Source organism: Triturus cristatus, chromosome 4_1 (assembly GCF_964204655.1).
Source record: "Triturus cristatus chromosome 4_1, aTriCri1.1, whole genome shotgun sequence".
NCBI classification, from domain to species: Eukaryota; Metazoa; Chordata; class Amphibia; order Caudata; family Salamandridae; genus Triturus; species Triturus cristatus.
The window spans coordinates 753,890,458-753,911,099 of record NC_140585.1 but is presented as its reverse complement, the minus strand read 5'-3'; the positions used below and the strand labels follow the sequence as shown (position 1 = coordinate 753,911,099).

Sequence of the window (20,642 nt, the reverse complement as noted above, 5' to 3'; positions counted from 1 at the left end):
GGCAGGATCCGAGTAAAACGTAGAGAGTAAGAGTTAAACCAACAGGTAAACAGTGCTTACTAGAAATGCTAGACTGCAGGTACCAGTTGCATGAAAGTCTTTGTTACCGCAGTGCAACCGGCAGATCATTGACATCGGTGGCATAATATGTAGAAGGCAATCGCCACTATACAGATCTCTCACGTTTCTCATTTACAAGCGTGGGAAGCTCAAGTCCAGGAATCGTCTTTGAATTTGGAACTTATTGTCCTGGCCTGATAATGCCTCAAACAGGACTACAAATCCTAAATTTCCAACGAAAAAAATCTGGAATGGATGACCCACTCACGCAATGAACTGGGTGGGTAACGTGACAGCGCTGCATGGTGTCAGCAGACTGACTGTTGCTATCTTTTTGAACCGGCACTTTCAGCTTCAGGTTCTGAGACGTGCTCTATCTGTAGGAAAACTCACCGCAAACTATAGGAATTATTTTGTGCAGCAGCCATCTGGAGAATTCAGACATCGTATTTCCTTAGAAACAAACACATCAGCGCACAGTGTTGCCCGTATTACTTTACAGGACGTTTTACACATGGGGAGACATCAGAAGATGTATGTTAGGCAGTGGGGGCGGGAGTTGAATTCCCTTAGCGCATTTTGGTGGTTTCATTTTGAAAACCGCCTGCCCCCTTCCTCTACATCTTAAAAGCTATAATTCGGCCGAAGAGCAAGCGTATCGACAATGATTATTATTCATACTGCCTTTGAGGTTTAACCCGTTACCAGCTTCTGTCGCAAGCCTTAACTGTTCGCTATTGAAGCTTTTGAGAGTCCAGTTTGGAAAATTATCCTGCTAGTATCTAAATGGAATGAAATGGTCTTGACCCTTATAACATCAGTGGTAAATAGCGGTATCTACTGCACATATTGCTAGTAACCCCTTACCATCACAAGATCTGGTCCAGTGGATAATTTGGCTATCCTAAGATATTTGACTTTAATCTCTATTTCTTTTAAATATGTTATAATTATTTTTGATAAATAGACAAAAATAATAGTTCATCACTGTTAGAAAAGCATGTTCCATCCAAAGAAGACAGGAGTCGGTAAATGAAGACACGACGTGAAGTTTAATGACACGTCTATACTCCACAAGTTACAGGTCAAGAATGCCAACCACCCTTCCACCAGTCGCATGCCCAACCTTCCACCCTTTTTGAAACTACACATTCTCCACATGACACGAGCTAATCACGAGCTGAGGTAAAGATCCACGCTCGTGACAGCTCGCGTCATCTTACATTGTTCCCAACACACCTTCCCCCCCTTGAAAGAAAAACAAACAAAAAAACACATAAACTTAAGCATAATATCCGAAGATAATTACTAAATTATCCCATGACAAAATCCTTGTACTTTTCAGGAAGACGATGTGAGCGTATCATCCTAGAATTACCAGAACTACAAGTAGGAAAAGACGCTTCCTCACGGCTGTCACCACACTCAAAATCAAGAAAAACATTGCTGCTATAATCTTCTTGACCACTAACAACTCCTTTAAACAAAGAGACTCTGTTTAGATTCCACACAGAGCCACCATCAATTCTGATGGCATTCTTGAATGTCTCAATTACTTTTCTCGGACTTGACCATATAGGACACCCTTTACCAACACCTTCTTTTTTTTTTATGCGAATCAAATCTCCCACTTTAATCACCTGTTTAGTTGGTGGGCCTATTTTCTTTTTCATATCATGCTTCATTTTATTTATGTACAATTAAACTCTCCGTTGGACAGCTTCATAATCCACACTAAAAAATTCATTGGAATCATTCTTGCTTTCTCTCATCCACCAGGGAGTTAATTTAGTGCTAGGTTTGCGCCCCCTTAGGAGTTCAAAAGGACTAACTAAAGTGACCGAATTTGGAGAAGTTCTATATGCCAATAACATAGAATGAAGTGCATTACGCCAATTTAAACCACCCTTAACAGATAGTTGAATAGCTTCTTTAACAACACGGTTAAATCTTTCAACTTGGCCATTAGCCTCTGGATGGAAAACAGAAATCCTCCTGTGGATGATTCCACACTTAACAAAGAAATCATTCATTTCTTTGCTAACAAACTGAGGTCCATTATCAGTTACAATATCTTTCGGAATTCCTTCTCTACAAAATATCTCATCTAAGAATTCAATCACACTATGAGAAGTAACTTTCTTGACCTCAGGCCATTTTGAAAAATAATCAATAAGTACTATTCCAAACGATTCATTTTTGGGTAAAATGTTAAATGGACCAATGATGTCTAAACCAAGTTTACGCCAAGGACCATTCGGAAATTCAACAGGGTGAGGTTCCGGGCGTAGAGCAACAGCAGATTTGTCACTATCCGCACACTGAACACATGAACGAACAAAATGATCAACATGATTATCAATGCCCGGCCACCAAAATGATTCCTTGACACGTCTCCTGGTAAAAGATATTCCCAAATGCCCTTCATGAGCAATTTTAAGAATAGTATTTCTAAGGGAGAAAGGTGGAATAAATTTGTCTCCTCTTAAAATCAAACCATTTTCAACAGCAAGTTCATCCTGCACCTTAAAGAAACCCATCATGTCTCCAGATAATTTCCTTTGTTCCGGCCAACCTTGCAATAAATACTTCTTGACATTAAGTAACTCTATGTCCTTTCCCATTTCGGTGAACCAAACATCCTCTTGTAAGAAAGAATGCTGACCCAACACTGAATTAACGTCACCCATGGTGAAAGCCACTTCACATTCCTCATCTCTGCTGTTATCTGGAAATTCTGTAGGGGAGATCAACCTAGACATACAATCAGCATGTACATTGGCTTTGCCCTGAACGTACTCCATCTGAAATTGAAAAGACTGTAGCCTGGAAGCTAATCTAGCAAGGCGTGCGGACATGGTTCGCCCCCCACCAGGTGACATTAAAAAAACAAGAGGTTTATGGTCAGTTTTAATGACAAATTTTGTACCCCACAAAAACGTTCTAAAATGTTCAGATCCCCAAACGCAGGCTAACAACTCTCTCTCAATGACAGAATAGTGTTTTTCAGCATCTCTCAAAGCCCTTGAAGCATAGGCTACAATCCACTCTCTCCCATTGTCTCTCTGTAAAAGAACACCACCTAACCCAGTGCTACTAGCGTCTACCATAATGATGCACTTTTTTCCACAAACAAACGGCTTAAGACACGGGGCATTCACTATAAACTCTTTCAACATCTCAAATGCTTTGGACATCTCTGGAGTCCACACAAATGTAGCATTTTTCTTCAATAGACCTCTGAAGGAGTCCACTTTAGAAGCAAAATTCGGTATGAATTTTGCGTAAAATTCAATAAGACCCAAAAAGGCCACGAGTTGTTCCTTGGAGGTAGGTATGGGAGCATTTACAATACTTTCCACGTGATTTTGTTTGGGTTTGATCCCCATTCCACTAATAGTGTGCCCTAAATATTCTACCTCTTTTTACTTGATCTTGCATTTATCAAGACGTAAAGTGAGACCCTTCTTTGATAAGGCAGCAATAACACCTTCTAAATTGGAATCATGTTCTTCATTGTTTTTCCCAAAAACAAGAATATCATCTTGAAATGCAATAGCGCCCTCCAGTCCCTCCAAAGTGTCTCTCATGAGTCTTTGAAAAACTGAGGCAGCACTGGCAAGACCCAAAGGCATACGACAATACCTGTACAATCCTTCAGGAGTGATAAATGCAGTGATGTTTTTTGATTCCTCAGCAAGAACAACTTGGTGGTAAGCACTAGCCAAATCAATACACGAGAATACCTGAGCACCATCTCATGTAAATTGGGTAAAGGGTGGGCATCCACCCAAATGGCATTATTCACACTGCGAAGGTCCACACACAACCTAAGTTCACCTGAAGGTTCAATGGAAATCACAATGGGAGAAACCCAAGATTCGATGGGCTCAATAGTATTATTTTGACATAGTTCTTTTAGTATGTCCTTCAATTTGTTTCTGTAAGTGAGTGGGACATTCCTTACTCTATGACGGATATGGACAACATTGTCATGTAGTTTTATTACATGTTCAAACCCTCTTTACATTCCTAATTTCCCACTAAAAACATCAGGAAACAACCCTTTTAATTTATTGACAATTTGAGAATCGTCATCGTGGGCAATATCACAGGACTCAACAACATAGACAGGAGGATCAGCTCTAGGGTCAATTTTGATTCCTAATTCCTGTTGGTGAGGCCACCCTAACAGTGATAATCCTGACCTTGCCACATATATTTTCCCAAAAGTATAACGACCAGAAAATTCTAGATTGGCACAAAAAAAACCCATAAGGTCAATTTTGTGTCCTGTGTAACCACCAGGGGAAACATCCGGTGGAAGCAAGGTTTTCGTAGACCAATTTTCATTAAAAACACTTAACGAAATGATGGTGTACCAGGCACAAGAATCAACCAGGAATTCTAGGTTAACATTTACATTGTTCCCAACAATCACCAACGTCCATATACTTCCTATGCCTTCTAGTATTCAACCTGTTTGCAGAATAAAGTGAGACGTCAGTACATTTTCTCCCATTCACCACCCGAGTACGAACGTGGCAGTGCTTAGGTTTATTCATTTGCATTGGTTAACCCTATGCAAATACTCACAGAAGGCTCTCCATGCATTCCATATTTTCCCAAACTTCTTATGGTATCCTCTCCCCTTATGCACCACTCTTTCTGCAAGCATACACCAGTCCATATCCGTCTTCCAGTCACTGAGGATTGGCACCTATTTTGCAATGTTTAACTTCGCCACAAGGAAGCCCAAGGCCATCCACCACTTTAAGTATTTTTGTGCTTTCCCTCATCCGATACGTTAAGCACGTACCACTTAGCGCAAATTTTAAACCCTACTCCTGTTATTAGTTCATACATTTAATCTTCTTCCAATAGCACTGTATTTTCGTGCATGAACACAGGATTTGTCGTCTAATCTCAGCTTTACCACTTCACCTAAATAGGCTGAAAATAAACACTGTATTCTGAGTTGGGTGGGGCCCACAACACATTCACTTCTCTCAGAGAAGGGCGGATTCTTGGCCGTGCCATCAGAATTACTGCCATTCCAGTTGTGGCCTGTTGGACACATAGAACCAGGCAACATGGTTTTAATCCCGGACTCATATTTGGTCTAATTTTGTGCTTTTGGGAAGTCACTTTTTGAACTTATTCCTCTGTTCCTTTTTTGGCAAGAGATTGTGAGTAGTTAGAATCCATGAAAAACCTGTGATTAAAAAGTGGACTCAGTAGTACCTGGGAGTGTGGAGAAGTGCTCCTTCTCATGACAGATTCCCCAGAACACAATATGGTGGTAAATGTATACCCTTTGCATCAAATAGCAGTGTTAAGCAGTCTCAGGTCTACTACTTTAACAAACTGTTTGATCCTGGGCAAATCATACTCTTCATGGGGCATATTAACAAGCAACAGCGATAATTTTCGCTTGCCTTGCCCGATTTTCCCTATCGCCGGCTATTGCTGGAATTCATTGCCAAGCTAGCGCTGTATTTACAACGCTTAGCGCATTGGCGATGAAAATTCCAGCGATAGCAGGGAAATGTCCCAACATCGCTGGAAAACCAGCGATGTTCCCTGCAAAACAGCGATGACCTTGCTGATACGACCCTGTGGTCGTAATCCCACATTCCACCTCCCATGCAAAGTATGCCTAACACTGGATTGTAGCAGACGTTAAAATCCAGCGTTTATGGCCGGTTAGCGCGACGGTTTATTGCTACGCCGGCCGGGGCATTGTTGTAAATATCGCGAAGCTGCCGTCGTGATATTTTCCCATGTAGTCTATTGAGGCACGCCTACTTTGCATCTCATTATCAATGCGATGCAAAGCGGGTGCTAAATCATGGAAACGCGCCAGCGTGTCCTTGCTAATATTGCGATAAAATTATCGCCGCTTTTCGGCCGAAAACGGACGCTAAAGCGGTGCTAATTTTATCTCCCCCTCTTGTTAATATGCCCCCATGTGCTTCTGTTCCCTTGCTTGACAAAATCTCAGCACTGTGAAACATGCTTAATGGAATAAATAAACACCAAGGTAATACTCTTAGGGCAGAAACTTGGTATGTTATTCATTAACATATTCAGGGCTGTTTATCTGCAGATGGCTGGATTTGCATCTTGGTATATGAATGTGCACCTAAAGCAGCATTGTACATCGCCTGTGTTGCAGGTTATTCCTAATAGCCGCCAATAGGTATCTCTTTCAAAGTTCATAATGGTCTGAACGAGTGTGAGTAAAAGTGGCAAGTAACTAAAAAGCAGGACAATGGGCATCATTCGGTGCCTCTGTGCAGGCATCAAGACATCAGCCATTAATGCAGGACAAACCTGCAAAAATGCGTAATGGTTGGAGGATAAAACTGCCACTATTGCTGCTGGTGTGACCGCCTTGGAAACTGTCCTTGAACGGATTAAGGAATCCATAGACAAAAATGTTGCTCTATTGGACGGTCGTCTAGAGCATCTGGATGGCGTATTGACTAACTTGTCAGGACGTTTAGAGTTGTCTTCCACCCCTGTGAACCCCCAGGTGTCGAGGGAGGGCCAGGGGTCCGGCAACGCTTCTGACCATCTAAACACAGCCCTGGTTCCCCAAGAGAAATTGTTGGCCATGACAGCTGTCATTGAGGACCTGCTGAGTAAAGTACAGGGTGTAGGCTTAAATAACACACTGCATAATCGCCCAGTGAGCACACTAAATGACGGCAGGGCAGCTAACCCCCTTTCGGCAGATATCTCACAATCGGTCCCCGGGGCAAGTGTTGGCTTTAAGAGCACTCCTAATTTAAATCATAACAAAGTGCCAGCCCAAATAACACCCAGTGACTCTCTAAGCATGCCCAACTTGTGTACTATTTTAAGGGAAAGGGACAGGGTAAACGGAGAGGAGGTGACCTTAAATCTACCACCAGAAGCCACATCTTACACAATAATATTGGCAAATGTACCAGAACTCACCTCTAAGTCAACGGAATCTTGGGAGTCCTTACATAATACGGCTCTTTGTTTGCTTGGATCTAAATCCGGCCTAACCGATGTCCTATTTAGAGGGTTTAAAATGGCAAGGAGAGTTGGATGAGTGGGGAAAAGAGATAATAGGTTCCCTGGCGACTGCATTGTTCTCACATTTAGAACACCAAATCTAATACAAGAGTTCTTGCACCGACAGGGTTCCAATCATGTGACCAATCATGGTATAAATGTACTGCCTCCGGGTTATTTTTATCCTCCTACAAACTATATTTCTTATGTAACACAGCAGACCCCGGCTTACCTCATGAACTATTCCCAACCCAGCCTACCCTTTTTTAACGGATTTGAGGTGCTTTCTTCCCTGGAGGACATCGATTGACTTAGAAATGGTAGTAGTAATGTGGCTCAATCCCAAACTCTGGGAATAACCTCGCCACGTATAGTCCCCGTGGCTAACGTTGAGCAAGTCGACATTGAGGCAGGAGACATTCCTAATAATTATAATACCCAGAATGGAACAACTCTATTTACTATAAACATCTCTCATAGTGAAATATCAAATAACCTCGATGGCCCCTGTGCCGCCCTTTCCCCTATCGATTGTGCATCTCAGCCTGGGCCTAGAACTAATGAAATGGAAATTCTGTTTTGGAATGTGGCAGGCCTTAAAGCCAAATTGACCAACCCTGCCTGGCTGGAATTTATCTATAAATTCGACATTATATGTACTTAAGAAACCTGGATGGATAATATACAACATATTAATGCTTATATAAAACCTTTTTCAGCCCGGCGGGTTCTTCGATCCAGGGGAGGAACAAGGGTGGCCTTTGTACTTGCGTGTCCTATACGTTAAATGCACGCAAGATAGACTTTGTGGAGTCCAAGATCTATTATCAGGTGCTTAAAATTAATATAGACAATATTCATTATTTCGTTCTAATGCATTCTTATAATAACATATCCGTTGTGGATATTGAACAAATTTTAACGCACCTGCAGAGAGACTTGGATAATATTCAAAGGCATACTGGCAAAGACCACTGCATAATTTGGGGTGGGGACTTTAATTGTGGACCCTGCCCACATACCGTAAGAGATGTCTGTGGTATTGAATTAGATGACGATAACGATTCGTCCCATTTTTTACATTCTGCTCCCGGTGACAAATTCAATTTGGTAAAATATACTTTGGATCTGGGCTTTGCTAATAATGTATGTTTATCTCCAATTCTTTTTAGTAGCACTTTTAATGGTCGCGGCCTGTCTTCAGTTATAGACCACATACTAGTATCAAACAGATACACTGACAGAATACACTATTTTAAAGTACATTCTGTTGCTTTTAGTGACCACTGCCCTATTAGCGTTCTTCAAGATCTTTCTGCCAAGGTGCTAATTAGCAAAACATTGGCTACCCACCCGGCAGAAGATATTGTTATTAATAGACAAAATGGCCATACAGTCAAATGGGCAGGCGTCAACTCATCTCAATTATGTAAGCACCTTTTAACTATTTGTTAAGACAACTTCATGGTCTGCCTCGACAAAACTGCTAACAAGTCTGACTCTCTTAGCTCCTTCATAAACATATCTCAGTCTATACAAAATAGATTACGCAGGGCTCGAAAAAGCATAGAAAATGCACTAGACCTGCATGTCTAGTAACCTACAAAATCTCCTGGACCAAACTGAAATGCACTTGACCTCTAATCTGAAAGCTGAGCAAATGTGACATGTTAACAAGATTTAAAAGCATTTTTATTGCTCATTTACTTTGTGAGCAATAAAGATGCCTTTAAATCTTGTTATCTTGTCACATTTCCCCTGTTTTCAGAGGCAGAGGTCAAGTGTCGGTTTGTATTCCTACTCGCCAGTAAGGGCTGGTAGGACCTAAAAATAGCTCGTCCTGAATTAATCTGACTCGCAAATGCGAGCGGTCGAGTGAATTTTTCGAGCCCTGTTACGGGTAAAAAGCAAAAATTAAGCAGATAATAGGAGTGGCCGGTTTGACTTCAAATGTTTAAAAGCTCATGCAGCTCTGATAACTGCCTTCCATAAGCCCATAAAAGATCGAGGAGCAATAAAAAGGGCTTGATTAGCATACAAGATGTCCCTTAAGGAACGTAAGTCGGCCATAAAGCTAGAATTATGGCAAAATCTAAAACGAGCATCAGATTTGAAAGACATGAAAGGTTTTTGGAAGGCCGTGAATGCCCCCTTTCTTGCTTCGGGTAATACACACAGCATTGAAATAACAATAGGGGAGGATAAATCGGTGACTCACTTTTTTGGTCTTTATAACAACCTGGTGGATCCCCAAAACGAAGAGGTTTTAAGCATAAGCTCCTCAAATTATCTTCCGATTGAGATTGATTTTGATGCCCAGGAGGTGATTTTAGCTATAAATGCGAGTATGGGTGGTAAGGCCTGGGTCCAGATAGTATACTAGTGGATTTATTTAAATCAAGTCCAGCACTCTGGGGACCCTTGTTAGCTTTGGTCCTAAAGGCTTGCTGTACCTTGGGATTCACAGCCACCTGGACAGAGTCCATACTCGTCCCTATTTATAAGAAAGGTAATCGTGACAACCTGTCCTGTTATAGACCAATATCACTACTGGACTCTTTTGCAAAGGTGGCCGGGCGTGTCGTCTTAACTAGCCACCAGCTCTGGGTGGAGGAAAAGTGCATAATTTCAGAACTACAGTAGGGTTTCCATCAAGACGTGGGAACCGTCGAACAAAGTCTGAATCTGAATCTACTGCTGGGAAAATCTCTACAGGCCAAAAGGAGGAGTTTATTTTTATGTTTTGTTGATTTGAGTTCAGCTTTTGATTGTGTTAACCCCTTCGATGCGCATGACGGAGCGGTTCCGTCATGCGCATCGGTTGCGCTGTGCGGATGACGGAACCGCTCCGTCATGGCCCCGCCCGCGCACGAACCCTTCAGCACAGCGCGGTAATCCGCGCCGCGCTGAAGGGGTTAACCACCAGAAGCTGTGGAGCATTTTAGAGACCATGTGGGTTGATCCACCCATCCTAAATGTTTTAAAACAGTCCTACCTAGATGCCAGGGCCCAGGTGCGCTATGGAAGAGATGGTGAACTCAGCCACAGCTTCCCTGTAAAGAAGGGGGTGAGGCAGGGGTGCATGCTAGCACCCCTCCTTTTTACCCTTTTATATTAACAGGCTGGGAGCAAAATTAAGTAGTGACTGTCAGGATTTACCATGTACTAATAGACAACCAATTGGAGCATTGTTATATGCGGACGATGCTGTCCTATTGGCTCGCACCCCCCTTGGCCTACAAAAAGTTCTCTAGCTTTTCTGCCTATATGTCAAATCTTGACCTCCATGTAAATATAAACAAAACATTTACAAAACATTTAGAATGAAATGCTGTAAGCCTAGTATCAAGTGCCGAGATTTCTTCATTGATAATAGGAAACTCGAATTTACTACTCACTTTTCAGACTTTGGCATTGTATTTGAAAGAAGGGGTCTATGGGCTAAAGCTATAGAATCTAGAAAATTATTATTTTGTAAAGTAACCGGTGCATTTATTCACTTTGCCAGAAAGTTAGGAAGGCGCCAAATTGCTGATTTACTAACAATCTACAAAGCTAAATGTATACCGATTGCTACGTATGGAGCGGGCATCTGGGGTTATGCTAATGTAGAGTCCCTGCAGCTAGTAGAAAATAGGTTTTTTAAGATATCTCCTAGCGGTCCCTAACAGTACAGCCTTATTCATTTACCACGTTGAGCTGGGTTCGTCTTATCCGTCGGATCAGATTAAAATGCAGCCTATTCTGCTGTGGCATAAGGTTTGGACCGGTACCTCTACCAGCTTGAACAGGGACTTGATCAACGATTGCCTGTCTCTTGATGGGGCAGACCGCATTCCCTGGTTGACCTACGTTAAAAATTTCCTAGAGGATTTAGGACACCCTAAGTACTGTTCTAATCCTGACAGTTTGAATAATGTCACCAGAAATAATCTAAAATAATTATGTCTAGATCATTTGGAGTCTATTAATCTAGTCATTAATATTGTGAAACCGTCAGTGAGAGCACACCAACTACTCCTGACTCACTCGGGTATACAATCATACTTATTAAATACCATAGGAGCCTTGTAATTTTTCACATCAGGGTCACTTTTCCAAATACTAATGATTGGTCTCGCTCCCTACTTTTATGTCCGTGTGATATCTCTGCTCAGTCGACAATTCATGTTATTTTTTTTTGCTAATTGTATTCTATGCTTAGGACAAAATGGATTTTACCTATTTTAAAGTGGTACGGTCTGAAACAATGTCGACCTGCCCTTTTAAAGTTGCAATATTTGAATGATGAACCTGCAACTGATCATATTGCCAAATACCTGAAAGGGGTGGTTAGGCACCGGACGACAATGGATGGCCCTCCTCTTTCTTAAATTGTCTGAGTCTCTTTTTTAAATCTATTTTATTCAAATTATCTTGATGTTATGTATGCTCGTTTAATATGTATTGTTCTTTGATGGTTTAATACTTTTTAAATCGAATAAAGCGTATTCTGATATGCATGTACACAACATAGGGAATCTTGCACACAGAGAAATGTGAGCTGCATGTACAGGGTTATATGTGCACTTTAAAAGAGAGCAAATTAACAGCAGTACTGCCGCAATAACTATACATTTATTTTACAGCACTCAAATAGCACCAACATGTCAGCTGTGTAAGATATGCACCACACAGCCCATGCAAAGCTCCTAAAAATAGTGCTTTTAACTAGAGGGTCTGGTCCTTGGATTTGTTTCCGCAGATGCTCCTCAAACTTGAGCTCAGAGTGAGCTCATGATAGGAGTTTTCAGGGCTGCGGCTACTTGAAGTTTCAGGGCTCTATGCATTCAGGAGTGCTTTGAGTATGTACTTCGATCCATGCTGAGGGAAAGGCCGGGTGCAGCTGCATGCCAAGCAATGCAATAAGTGGTCCTGGGCTTCTCCTGTTGGGACACGGATCGCTAATCAGTGCTGCAGCTTGCCATTTCTTGGGTGCAACTAAAGGGGACTGCCAGTGTCAAGTTCCATACTTTTTTTATCAGCACAGGCCAATGGGCACTCATATGCTCCCTCTTACTGCATTTTGCATCAAACTTGTTAAATTGATAGTCAAATAATGTGATATATATTCCAACAGCGAATCAGTTCAATCATACGTGGAGTGGTTTAGTCATCAGTGTTATTTTTTAATAGAAGACTGTTTCCTCCAGACCAGTTTTGTTCCACAGAATGCCCAATATTGAATATGCCAGATCCAAAGAAAATAGAGCACATTCTCGGAATGGATGAATAGATGAGTTGGGTAAAGAATCTCAGAACCTCATAACTATCACAGTGATTCAGCACATGCTCAATCACATTGTACACTGACATGTGCAATGCAAGTTAAGTAGTGAGAGATTGCTAAACTACACCCATGATAGGTGATGGCTAATAAGCTGATGGGCGTACTAAGCGCTCGATGCTTGGGCATGATCTTGGTAGTGGAGACTTGATGAAGATAGTACCTGGTTGGTGATGTTCGCGCGCTTCTCCCCAATCCCTAAGTTTGGGATGACGCCACTTTAATGTTTTGCTTCATACCTTAATGTTACAGCCAGATATTTTTCAAAGAATATTCCCCAATCAAGCAGAACAACCGGATGTTCAGGTGATAGTCAGTGATATGCTAGTAGACTGAAAGAATCAAATGAAGTATTTAATTGTAAATCAGTCAGCTAGCAACATAAACATAAACGTATTATAAATGCTAACCCTTCTGCTGTGATTTCAATAGATATTCATATGTAAACAAACAGCAATTTCAGTTTTATGCATTCTATGACACTAACAATTTATGATACTAACAGCTTAAAATCCAAATTTCCAAGATGTCCATCTTTGAAGAATGTTTACTGCAGTAGACTTGATCCAGATTACCTCGTTTTTTCTTTTAGTGCTACCTTCCTTAAAACATAAAGAACTATCCATTCCTTAAATAGCAATATTTCCTCTCTAGACATAAGTGTCTAGAGATTATATACTAGGGAGTAGTATGGGTGGCACGGGTGGAGATGCTGAATAAGAGTGACTTAAAGCAAGATCCACTTTAGGCTGGACTTTCCAATTTGTCATATTTTATATGCCTGTCGACAATATTGTTAAAATAATGTTTCCAATTTATCCCAGAATTTATTATTCATTGAAATGCATTCTGTTCGTTCTTGGTATTTATTTTGTTACATATCAATTAAGTTAACTCAGTGCTATCAAATAATTTTATTGTTTGTTGATAATTTAAATATGAAACTTTAACAGTAAATATAAAGTATTGTGATGACAGAAATCAGCTGAGAAAAAGTGTGTTGAAGGACGACAAGGCAATGTAGATGGTCACAAAGGGTAATAATGTAGGTATTTGGCATCCAGTGGATCTGATGATTAAGTGATGTAGTACTGGATAAATTGTATGCATTTTTAATCTATATCCTTAGTCGAGCCCTCTACCACTTCTACGTATCTTATGTGCATTTTGACTTTCAGTCTTATACATGTCTAACTCTTTGTGACGTATTTTCTTGCCTTTAAGGTACATTCGCTGACCTGGAAGCGTGGTTGGTATATTTGATGCTCACCTTTTGGAAGCCAAAATGTGTACTTTAGAAACTTACATCATGCGCTAGTAAAATCTGGAAAACTATGCTCTTTTATGAACCACTGTAGGTTTACATCGACCACAGTAATTTTGGCTTGCCAAAACACTTGAGTGTAGTGTGTTCTGAGGGAGTAATTGCGCATCAAACGGGATGGACTGGCCTTTGCAGTCACCCTTGTTATAGGAGGACAAATGTGCATTTCCAGCAATTAATTATGGAAATAAACTGGAAAGTCTTTGCAACAGGAGTTTAATAAATTCATTTTATTTTCCAGTTTCTCACATTCTCTGAACGACTTGCAAATGTTAACATAGATATCATTCATCGCATCGACAGAATTGGAAGCAATTCGGAGGTAAGTTGCATGCAGACTTTACATAATTACTTTATCTCAAAGAACTTCTAAAAATGTAAACTTGCTACATTTTGTTACTGTACCACATAATGTTGAGTTATAGCATATATTATCCCGATCTGTGTTTTTATTGTGAAGGAAAGGTTGGTTGGTCCCAGAAATGTTTTTTCTTGGAACTGTTTTTAATTTCTAAAGAAATCTATATTCTCTTTTTAAGCTGCAGTTAAAAGCATTGGTTTCCTTAATTTTTTTAAAATATAATTTTTGTTTTTTTGATTTTTCTCCTGCTCTTGGTGGCTATCTTTTTAGTTGCTTCCACATAAATCACTTAATTATTGACAAGTCGACAGTTGGGTATTGTTTCATTTAAGAAGTTTATACTGTTCTTTGGTGAATCTTGCAATGCCACTGTTTTTAGAAATGTATTACCTAAGTGCCTCCAGTCATTAAAAATTCACCTCCTTGATTAGCATACTTCCATGACTACTCCAATAATACTTTCACTTGTATATAGTTCTGTAATTATATTCAGGTTAGAGGACGGCTGCATGACTGGCGTTCAAAGCCTCTGTGAGACTGTACTCATAGGCCACCTTAGAAATACCTTTTTTCCCCCTTTTCGGTATAGAATAAAATTAAATTTAAATCCCAGAGGAGCCTTGCATGGTGAGAGGAATTGTTATTTAGTCTTAGTCTAGAGACAGCTTCTAGCTCTCTCTTGTCAAAAGATGCGATTCTGTACAATACCAGTGTTCAGTGTGCGATTTTTGTAAGCTCTTTGATCATGATTGGTGGCTTTATTGTCTCTCATTAACTTGCTTCTTATTTGATATCTTTCTTTCATGTTTTTGTGTTTGTCCCTCCCCTGGAGAATTGATTGTTTACCAATCTTTTGATTGGATGGCTGGTTTGCTTCCACTTCATACATTCAGTGAACAATTGTTTTCCTTTATGTTTCAGCAGTCGAGCAGAGAATGTGTTGGGTTTTAAACATTTTTTGTTTTTAAAGTTGAAGTTTTCAACCCCAGCTTTGATGTTAGCTAACACTCCCAGGCCTCATACTGGTGCTGTGTAACCCTATTTTATCCCTGGTGGATAAAGTCTTGTTTGTCTTCAGTGTGCTGCTTTCACTTTGTTGCCTTTTTCAAACAATTGCACTCCATGCGCTGCTAGTCTTTTGTGTTCCTGATGGATGAATTTATTGCGTTATACTTTGTGGTGTTTTTGGAAAGTTTGTTAAGCCTTTTATTATTATCCTCATAATCATTTTTTTAACTATTATGTAATTTCATATATATTTATTTTAACTTTAAAAATGTCATGCAGAATTAATTTTGTTTTAATACTGTTACATTGCAGTGCTTTACTTTTATAAGAAAGTGCCATTATGTTTGCTTCTTTTGAATATAAATATTAGAACGGTTAATCTTTTTCTGCAGGGCTATGTATTGTGGCAAATGTTGGACAAAGCAATAAAACCTATTTCAAAGGCTACAAATTATTTTCCATTTGTTTATGTAGTATTGCTGTGTGCATTTTTAACACTAAATTGACCATGTTGCTCATTGCTGTTGCACTGAGCTCCACATAGTTACTCTACTCAATACCACATAAATGCACCCCGAGATAAATACACTCTGTCACATAGTAGCAATTCTTATAAATACACTTCACACCACGCCACATAAATCCCCTCCGCATAATTTCAATCCAAGCCACACAGTTCCACTCCACACAATTCAACTCTACACATTTCCATTCCACACTACATAATTCCACACCAAACCAAATAATTCCACTCTACAACACAATTCCACTACACACCACATACATCCATTCCACACCACCAAATTCCACATCATGCCACAAAATTCAACACCACAACACCTATTTCCACTCCACTACATGCCATTCCACAACACACAATACCACTCCACACTGTTACACTCCATAACTATACCACTTCACATGATTCCAGTACACTCACTACCACATAATTACAACCCATATATTTCCACTACACACCATGCCACATAATTCCACATCACATAACTCCACCCAACACCACACAGTTCCACACCACATTTCACAACAAACATTTACAATTCAACCTACATGATTCCATTCCATGTACATCCTCTCCACTCCATAACAGATGGCTAAAAGATATAGACCTTTTTTTTTTTGCTTGTTATTTTGATGTTTTATAAAGAGCGAACATGACCCAAAGGTATCAGACGCTGTACATATGAATGATAGACATAAGCAAAGAACTGAAACATAAAAGCAACATCAAATAAAAACATGGACCACTTAAAAAAAACTCAGAAAGATATTGTATGTAGTAACATAGTTATTAACATACGACCTTCATTTGTTTATGATCACTGGGATAGGTTCTTCGGGTGATTCATCATGAGTCTATGTGTTGGTTCCGTTCTAAAGACCTGGATTGATTGGTTAGACTAAACTTTGGGTGGTAGGGAGTTTCAAATCCTTGGAGCTGATTCAGAGATGGAACATGTGTAGTTTTTTTTTCTGAATCTGGGGGATTCTAGCCTATGAGAGTTTGCGCTTCTTGGTGAGTGGCAGCCCCCTCTCTGCCAGGTACCTTGGTTCCTTACGATATAAGGCTTTATGTCTGAGGCAAGCAATTTTCAGTTGAGATCTGGCCTCAAGAGGTAGCCAGTTGAGAGATCTGAGTGATGGAGTAATGTGGTCAAAACGTCTAGTGCCTGTTACCAATCTGGCTGCTGCGTTGAGTGTTGCTTTGAGTGGAGCCGTTCTTACTTTGGGATGACCTGAAAGGGTCGCTGACCCATATTCCAGTCTTGAGATCACCAATGATTGTACTGCTTGTTTGAAGTCAGGATGAGGCAGAAATGGTTTAATTTTCTTCAGTAGTTTGAGTTGGAATGACGCACTGCGCGTGGTTGTCCAGTGCAATTCCAAGGGATTTAGTGGAATCAATAATGGTAGGTTTGCAATTGAGGGCGTCAAGTTGATTGATCCAGTCTTGGATGTGTGCGGAGCTGTTATGAGGGAAGAAAAGTAGGATTTCTGTTTTCAGTGAGTTCAGCTTGAGGTTGTTTTGAGCTAGCCTGGACTGAGTTTTGACAAGAGTGCTATTTAGTTGTGTGTCGTCCACATAAATGTGGTATGCAACGTTCAAATGTTTAAAGGCTTCTGTTAGTGGCTCCATATAAAGGTTCAAGAGTGTGGGGCAAATGGTCGACCCTTGTGTGACTCCTCATCTCACTGGATTGGCACCTGAGAATAAGTTGCCTAGTTTGATTCGTTGTGAGCAGTTCTATAGGAAGGATGCTAACCAAGAGAGCACGTTCATAGACTGCCCCATTCTGTTTTCTAGCAATTCTAGTAGGCATTATGTGAACAATGGCCAATTCTGTATTGTGCCCTGGTCTAAATCCTGATTAAAAATTTGCCTAGTAGGTTGAATTGATCAATGGCCAACTCAATTGGTTGTGTATATATTTTTCCAACAGTTTGGCCAGAAAGGGAATGTTCGATACCGGGCGAAAGTTGCTCAGGGTTGTAGGGTCTTCACCTGCTTTTTAGGTCTCGCTGAGCCAGCGCATGTGCTGCTCTGCGAGAAATTTAGTGAGTGGCTTTTTGAAAGTGCTACCAGAGGCTTTTGCTGGCCTCAAGCTTGCGTTCACGCGCGCAGCCGCCATGTGGGTTTCTGTCAAGGCTCATTAAGCCTTGCGTGCCTCTGTCCGCCCTGCTTGCGCGCACTTCAGTTCCCTTCCCCACCACAGATCGCGTCACTCTGCTGGCCTCCACTCCCCCTCCCCCTCCTCTCTATACTGCAGCAGGCCGTAACATGCTTTAAAAAAACCAAACAAATTATTTTAGTGCGCGCGTGCACACACAACTCCCGGACTTGTTTTTCTTCCATTTAGGTTACTTTATGCACAGTACTTGTTCTGTGTTCTGGTTTCGTGGCGCAGGTACTACATTAACTTCATAGTGAAATTGACGTTTTTTTATTTCACAAGCGTTTAGCGCGTCTTTCAACCTTGACAACTCGACTTTCGTTGCTGAGGTTGTCCGTCCTGTGTCCATGTACATTTTTATTCCTAAATGCCATTTTACCCTCGATCCCTATGCTGATATTCGCTCCATTCTAAACTGAGCAGCTCTCAAACTCGCTTTATTGGTTGTTCCACATACTTTTATAGAGCAAGGACTTGAACTTTTTGACTAGTTTGATTTTCAGATGCTCTTAACCCGTTCTCGTGAGATCGCAGCTGCTCGATGAATGGAAGCGTTCTGTTCGACGGTATTTTACGTCTTTAACGCTCAGCATCTTATGAGCAGTGTGCGATGTCTCCTGCCTCAAGTTTGGTTTCGTGAGCTTCATGGCTCTGGCACTTAAAGCTTTCCTCAATGCGCTTTTATAAACCTGGTGTGAACGAACATGTTTGAAATTGAGTCTTTACATTGGCATAAATGCTCGTACCGTCCAACCGTACTGCCGCTAGAAATGTGAGACGTACGCTTGATAGACATATCCGGAGAGGTCACAGATGCGTGTTAATCACAGGACACAGACATTTTACAATCTGTTATCAGGCGTGGGGGTTTCCACCTTTGGAAGTGAAGGTCTGCTTTCTTCACTACTTTCATTCATACAACGTGTCTTACATCACAACACAAAGTATATGTGAAGTGAATGCTGCCCTGGAAGGGTATCTTGGCGCTGAATACCAAGTTTTGATTGTTACCTTACTCAGGGGTACTCATTTTATTGACCTCAGGAAGACGAAAGGCTGTGTGTACCCGCTGATTTTGAACCTCTCACCTTGAGGTCAAACATTCCATCAGCTCAATGCAAACTTAGTTTTTGGGTGAATTGGTATGTATGCGCTTTTTAACTCCTTTTAAAAGATCTGGACTTCTTTATTAAATTCTATTTTACAAGTACTCCTAATGTGCACCATCAATGTCAGGTGGCCACTGAGAATGCTGCAGAAAGTCTTGCTAATAACTTTATGCAGGACCACTGGAATTATGCAAGAGGTTAGGTCCTGAGTGCGCAGCTGGGTTGACTAAATTTTGCGGCACGGAAAGGGCAATTATGTACCATAATGCAGCACATTTTGTGATGGTGTTGCATCATAATTATGTCATGTTTTCACATGTTAACACTGTCTGGCCCAAAACTTTCAGTTCATTATTACCAGCTTATTATCAAAATACAGCAATATTCAAATTGAACATGACTAATCAACCTTTGCATATGGCCTTCTGCTACTCGGCAACATTTGTCGCCGTGATTTTAGTAATTTTGGATCCATTTGAACTAGAAACAATTTTTTTTTAAATCGGCACATAATGCGACCGGTGATGGCTTATGTGGCAAATGCTGCAAATTCATAAGGATGCGGAAAACGCTGTAGTCGTAGAACCACATCATTCCGTTAAAGTAAATGTTTGTATATAACCTTTGTTTTGCACCATTCGTGGAGGCATTGCCGCACAAGGCCCTATGTGCTCTTTCTACTACAAAGAGTTCCGACAGACCTCGTGGACGTAAATGAGTGCGTATCAACTGCTCTAGGAATTGCTCTGTTGAGCCCTCCTCCCCGGACTCATATGTTGCTGCGCCTCGCCCAACGTTAAAGGGCCTTCATGGCCGTGGTCATCTGGGCCACCTGCTCTTTAAGAGTCACCGCCTCTCCCTTTAAGTCTACAATGTCTCCCTCAGCTGTTAACACATTGTCTGCAACTTTTCTCATGTCCGCTCTCAGCAGGTTCACGTCGATGGACACTGCCTCAATTTGGTTTTCCAGGGCCTTCCTAGAACCCTGTATGACCACCAGGAGGTCCGCGCGGGTTGCTTCTTCACGTGCACCATCTTCTCCCTAGTCTCCAGGACCCATCTCTTTCGTTATGCTGTGCAGAGGGTGACGTGACGTGGCGTACTGCATGATCATGTAGGCCCCAGCGGAATGCACTGCTTTATCTTTTCCCATCCTGTAGGCACCAAGGACCCCCCAGTACACATACCCAGGGCCGCCCCGCCCACGCCTGGTCTTCATCAGTGGGCTCCTCTTGCGTTGTCTTCAATCCGCATGCTTTGGCTTTGCACTTCTGTCCATGCAAGGGGTGGGAGGGGACCATCCCGTATACACTCCACTGCCTGCGCTCCCTCCCCCAGTGGCCTGTACCTGTAGGAGAAGTATTGGCTGGGGCACCATTCATCACACGCACCCCCCAACTGCCTCACAGGGTCCGCACATGCCTCTTCAAGGCTGGTCGCTGCCTGCCATCACAGTGCACCACTGTTTCCTGGTCCCTAGTGTCTCACTCCTCGCACGCTTAGTTTGGGCTGCCACCACCATTGATCCTGTACGGGGTCTCCTGCGCCCACGTTCCTCGCCCAAAGAGGGAGCATATCACCAGTCTCCGTGGGCATCGTCGTGCTCTGTTCAGGCCTCAAGGTCACCAACAGTGACTGCCAGCACCCGAAAGTACTCCCGCTTGTTGCTCATGCTCAGGAGATTCAGGGAACGAGGAATGGCCGATACACCTTC

The 20,642-nt window shown here is 41.5% G+C and overlaps 1 protein-coding gene across 1 annotated transcript in view; it reads left to right on the top strand.

Annotated features, from left to right (window-relative positions):
* Positions 1-20,642, top strand: part of UTP20 (UTP20 small subunit processome component) — a 1,051,825-nt gene that overhangs the window by 213 nt on the left and 1,030,970 nt on the right. Inside the window, exon 2 of the mRNA XM_085653318.1 lies at positions 14,002-14,082. Within this exon, the coding sequence (XP_085509444.1) occupies positions 14,002-14,082 (81 nt within the window). The remainder of the gene's footprint in view (positions 1-14,001; positions 14,083-20,642) is intronic.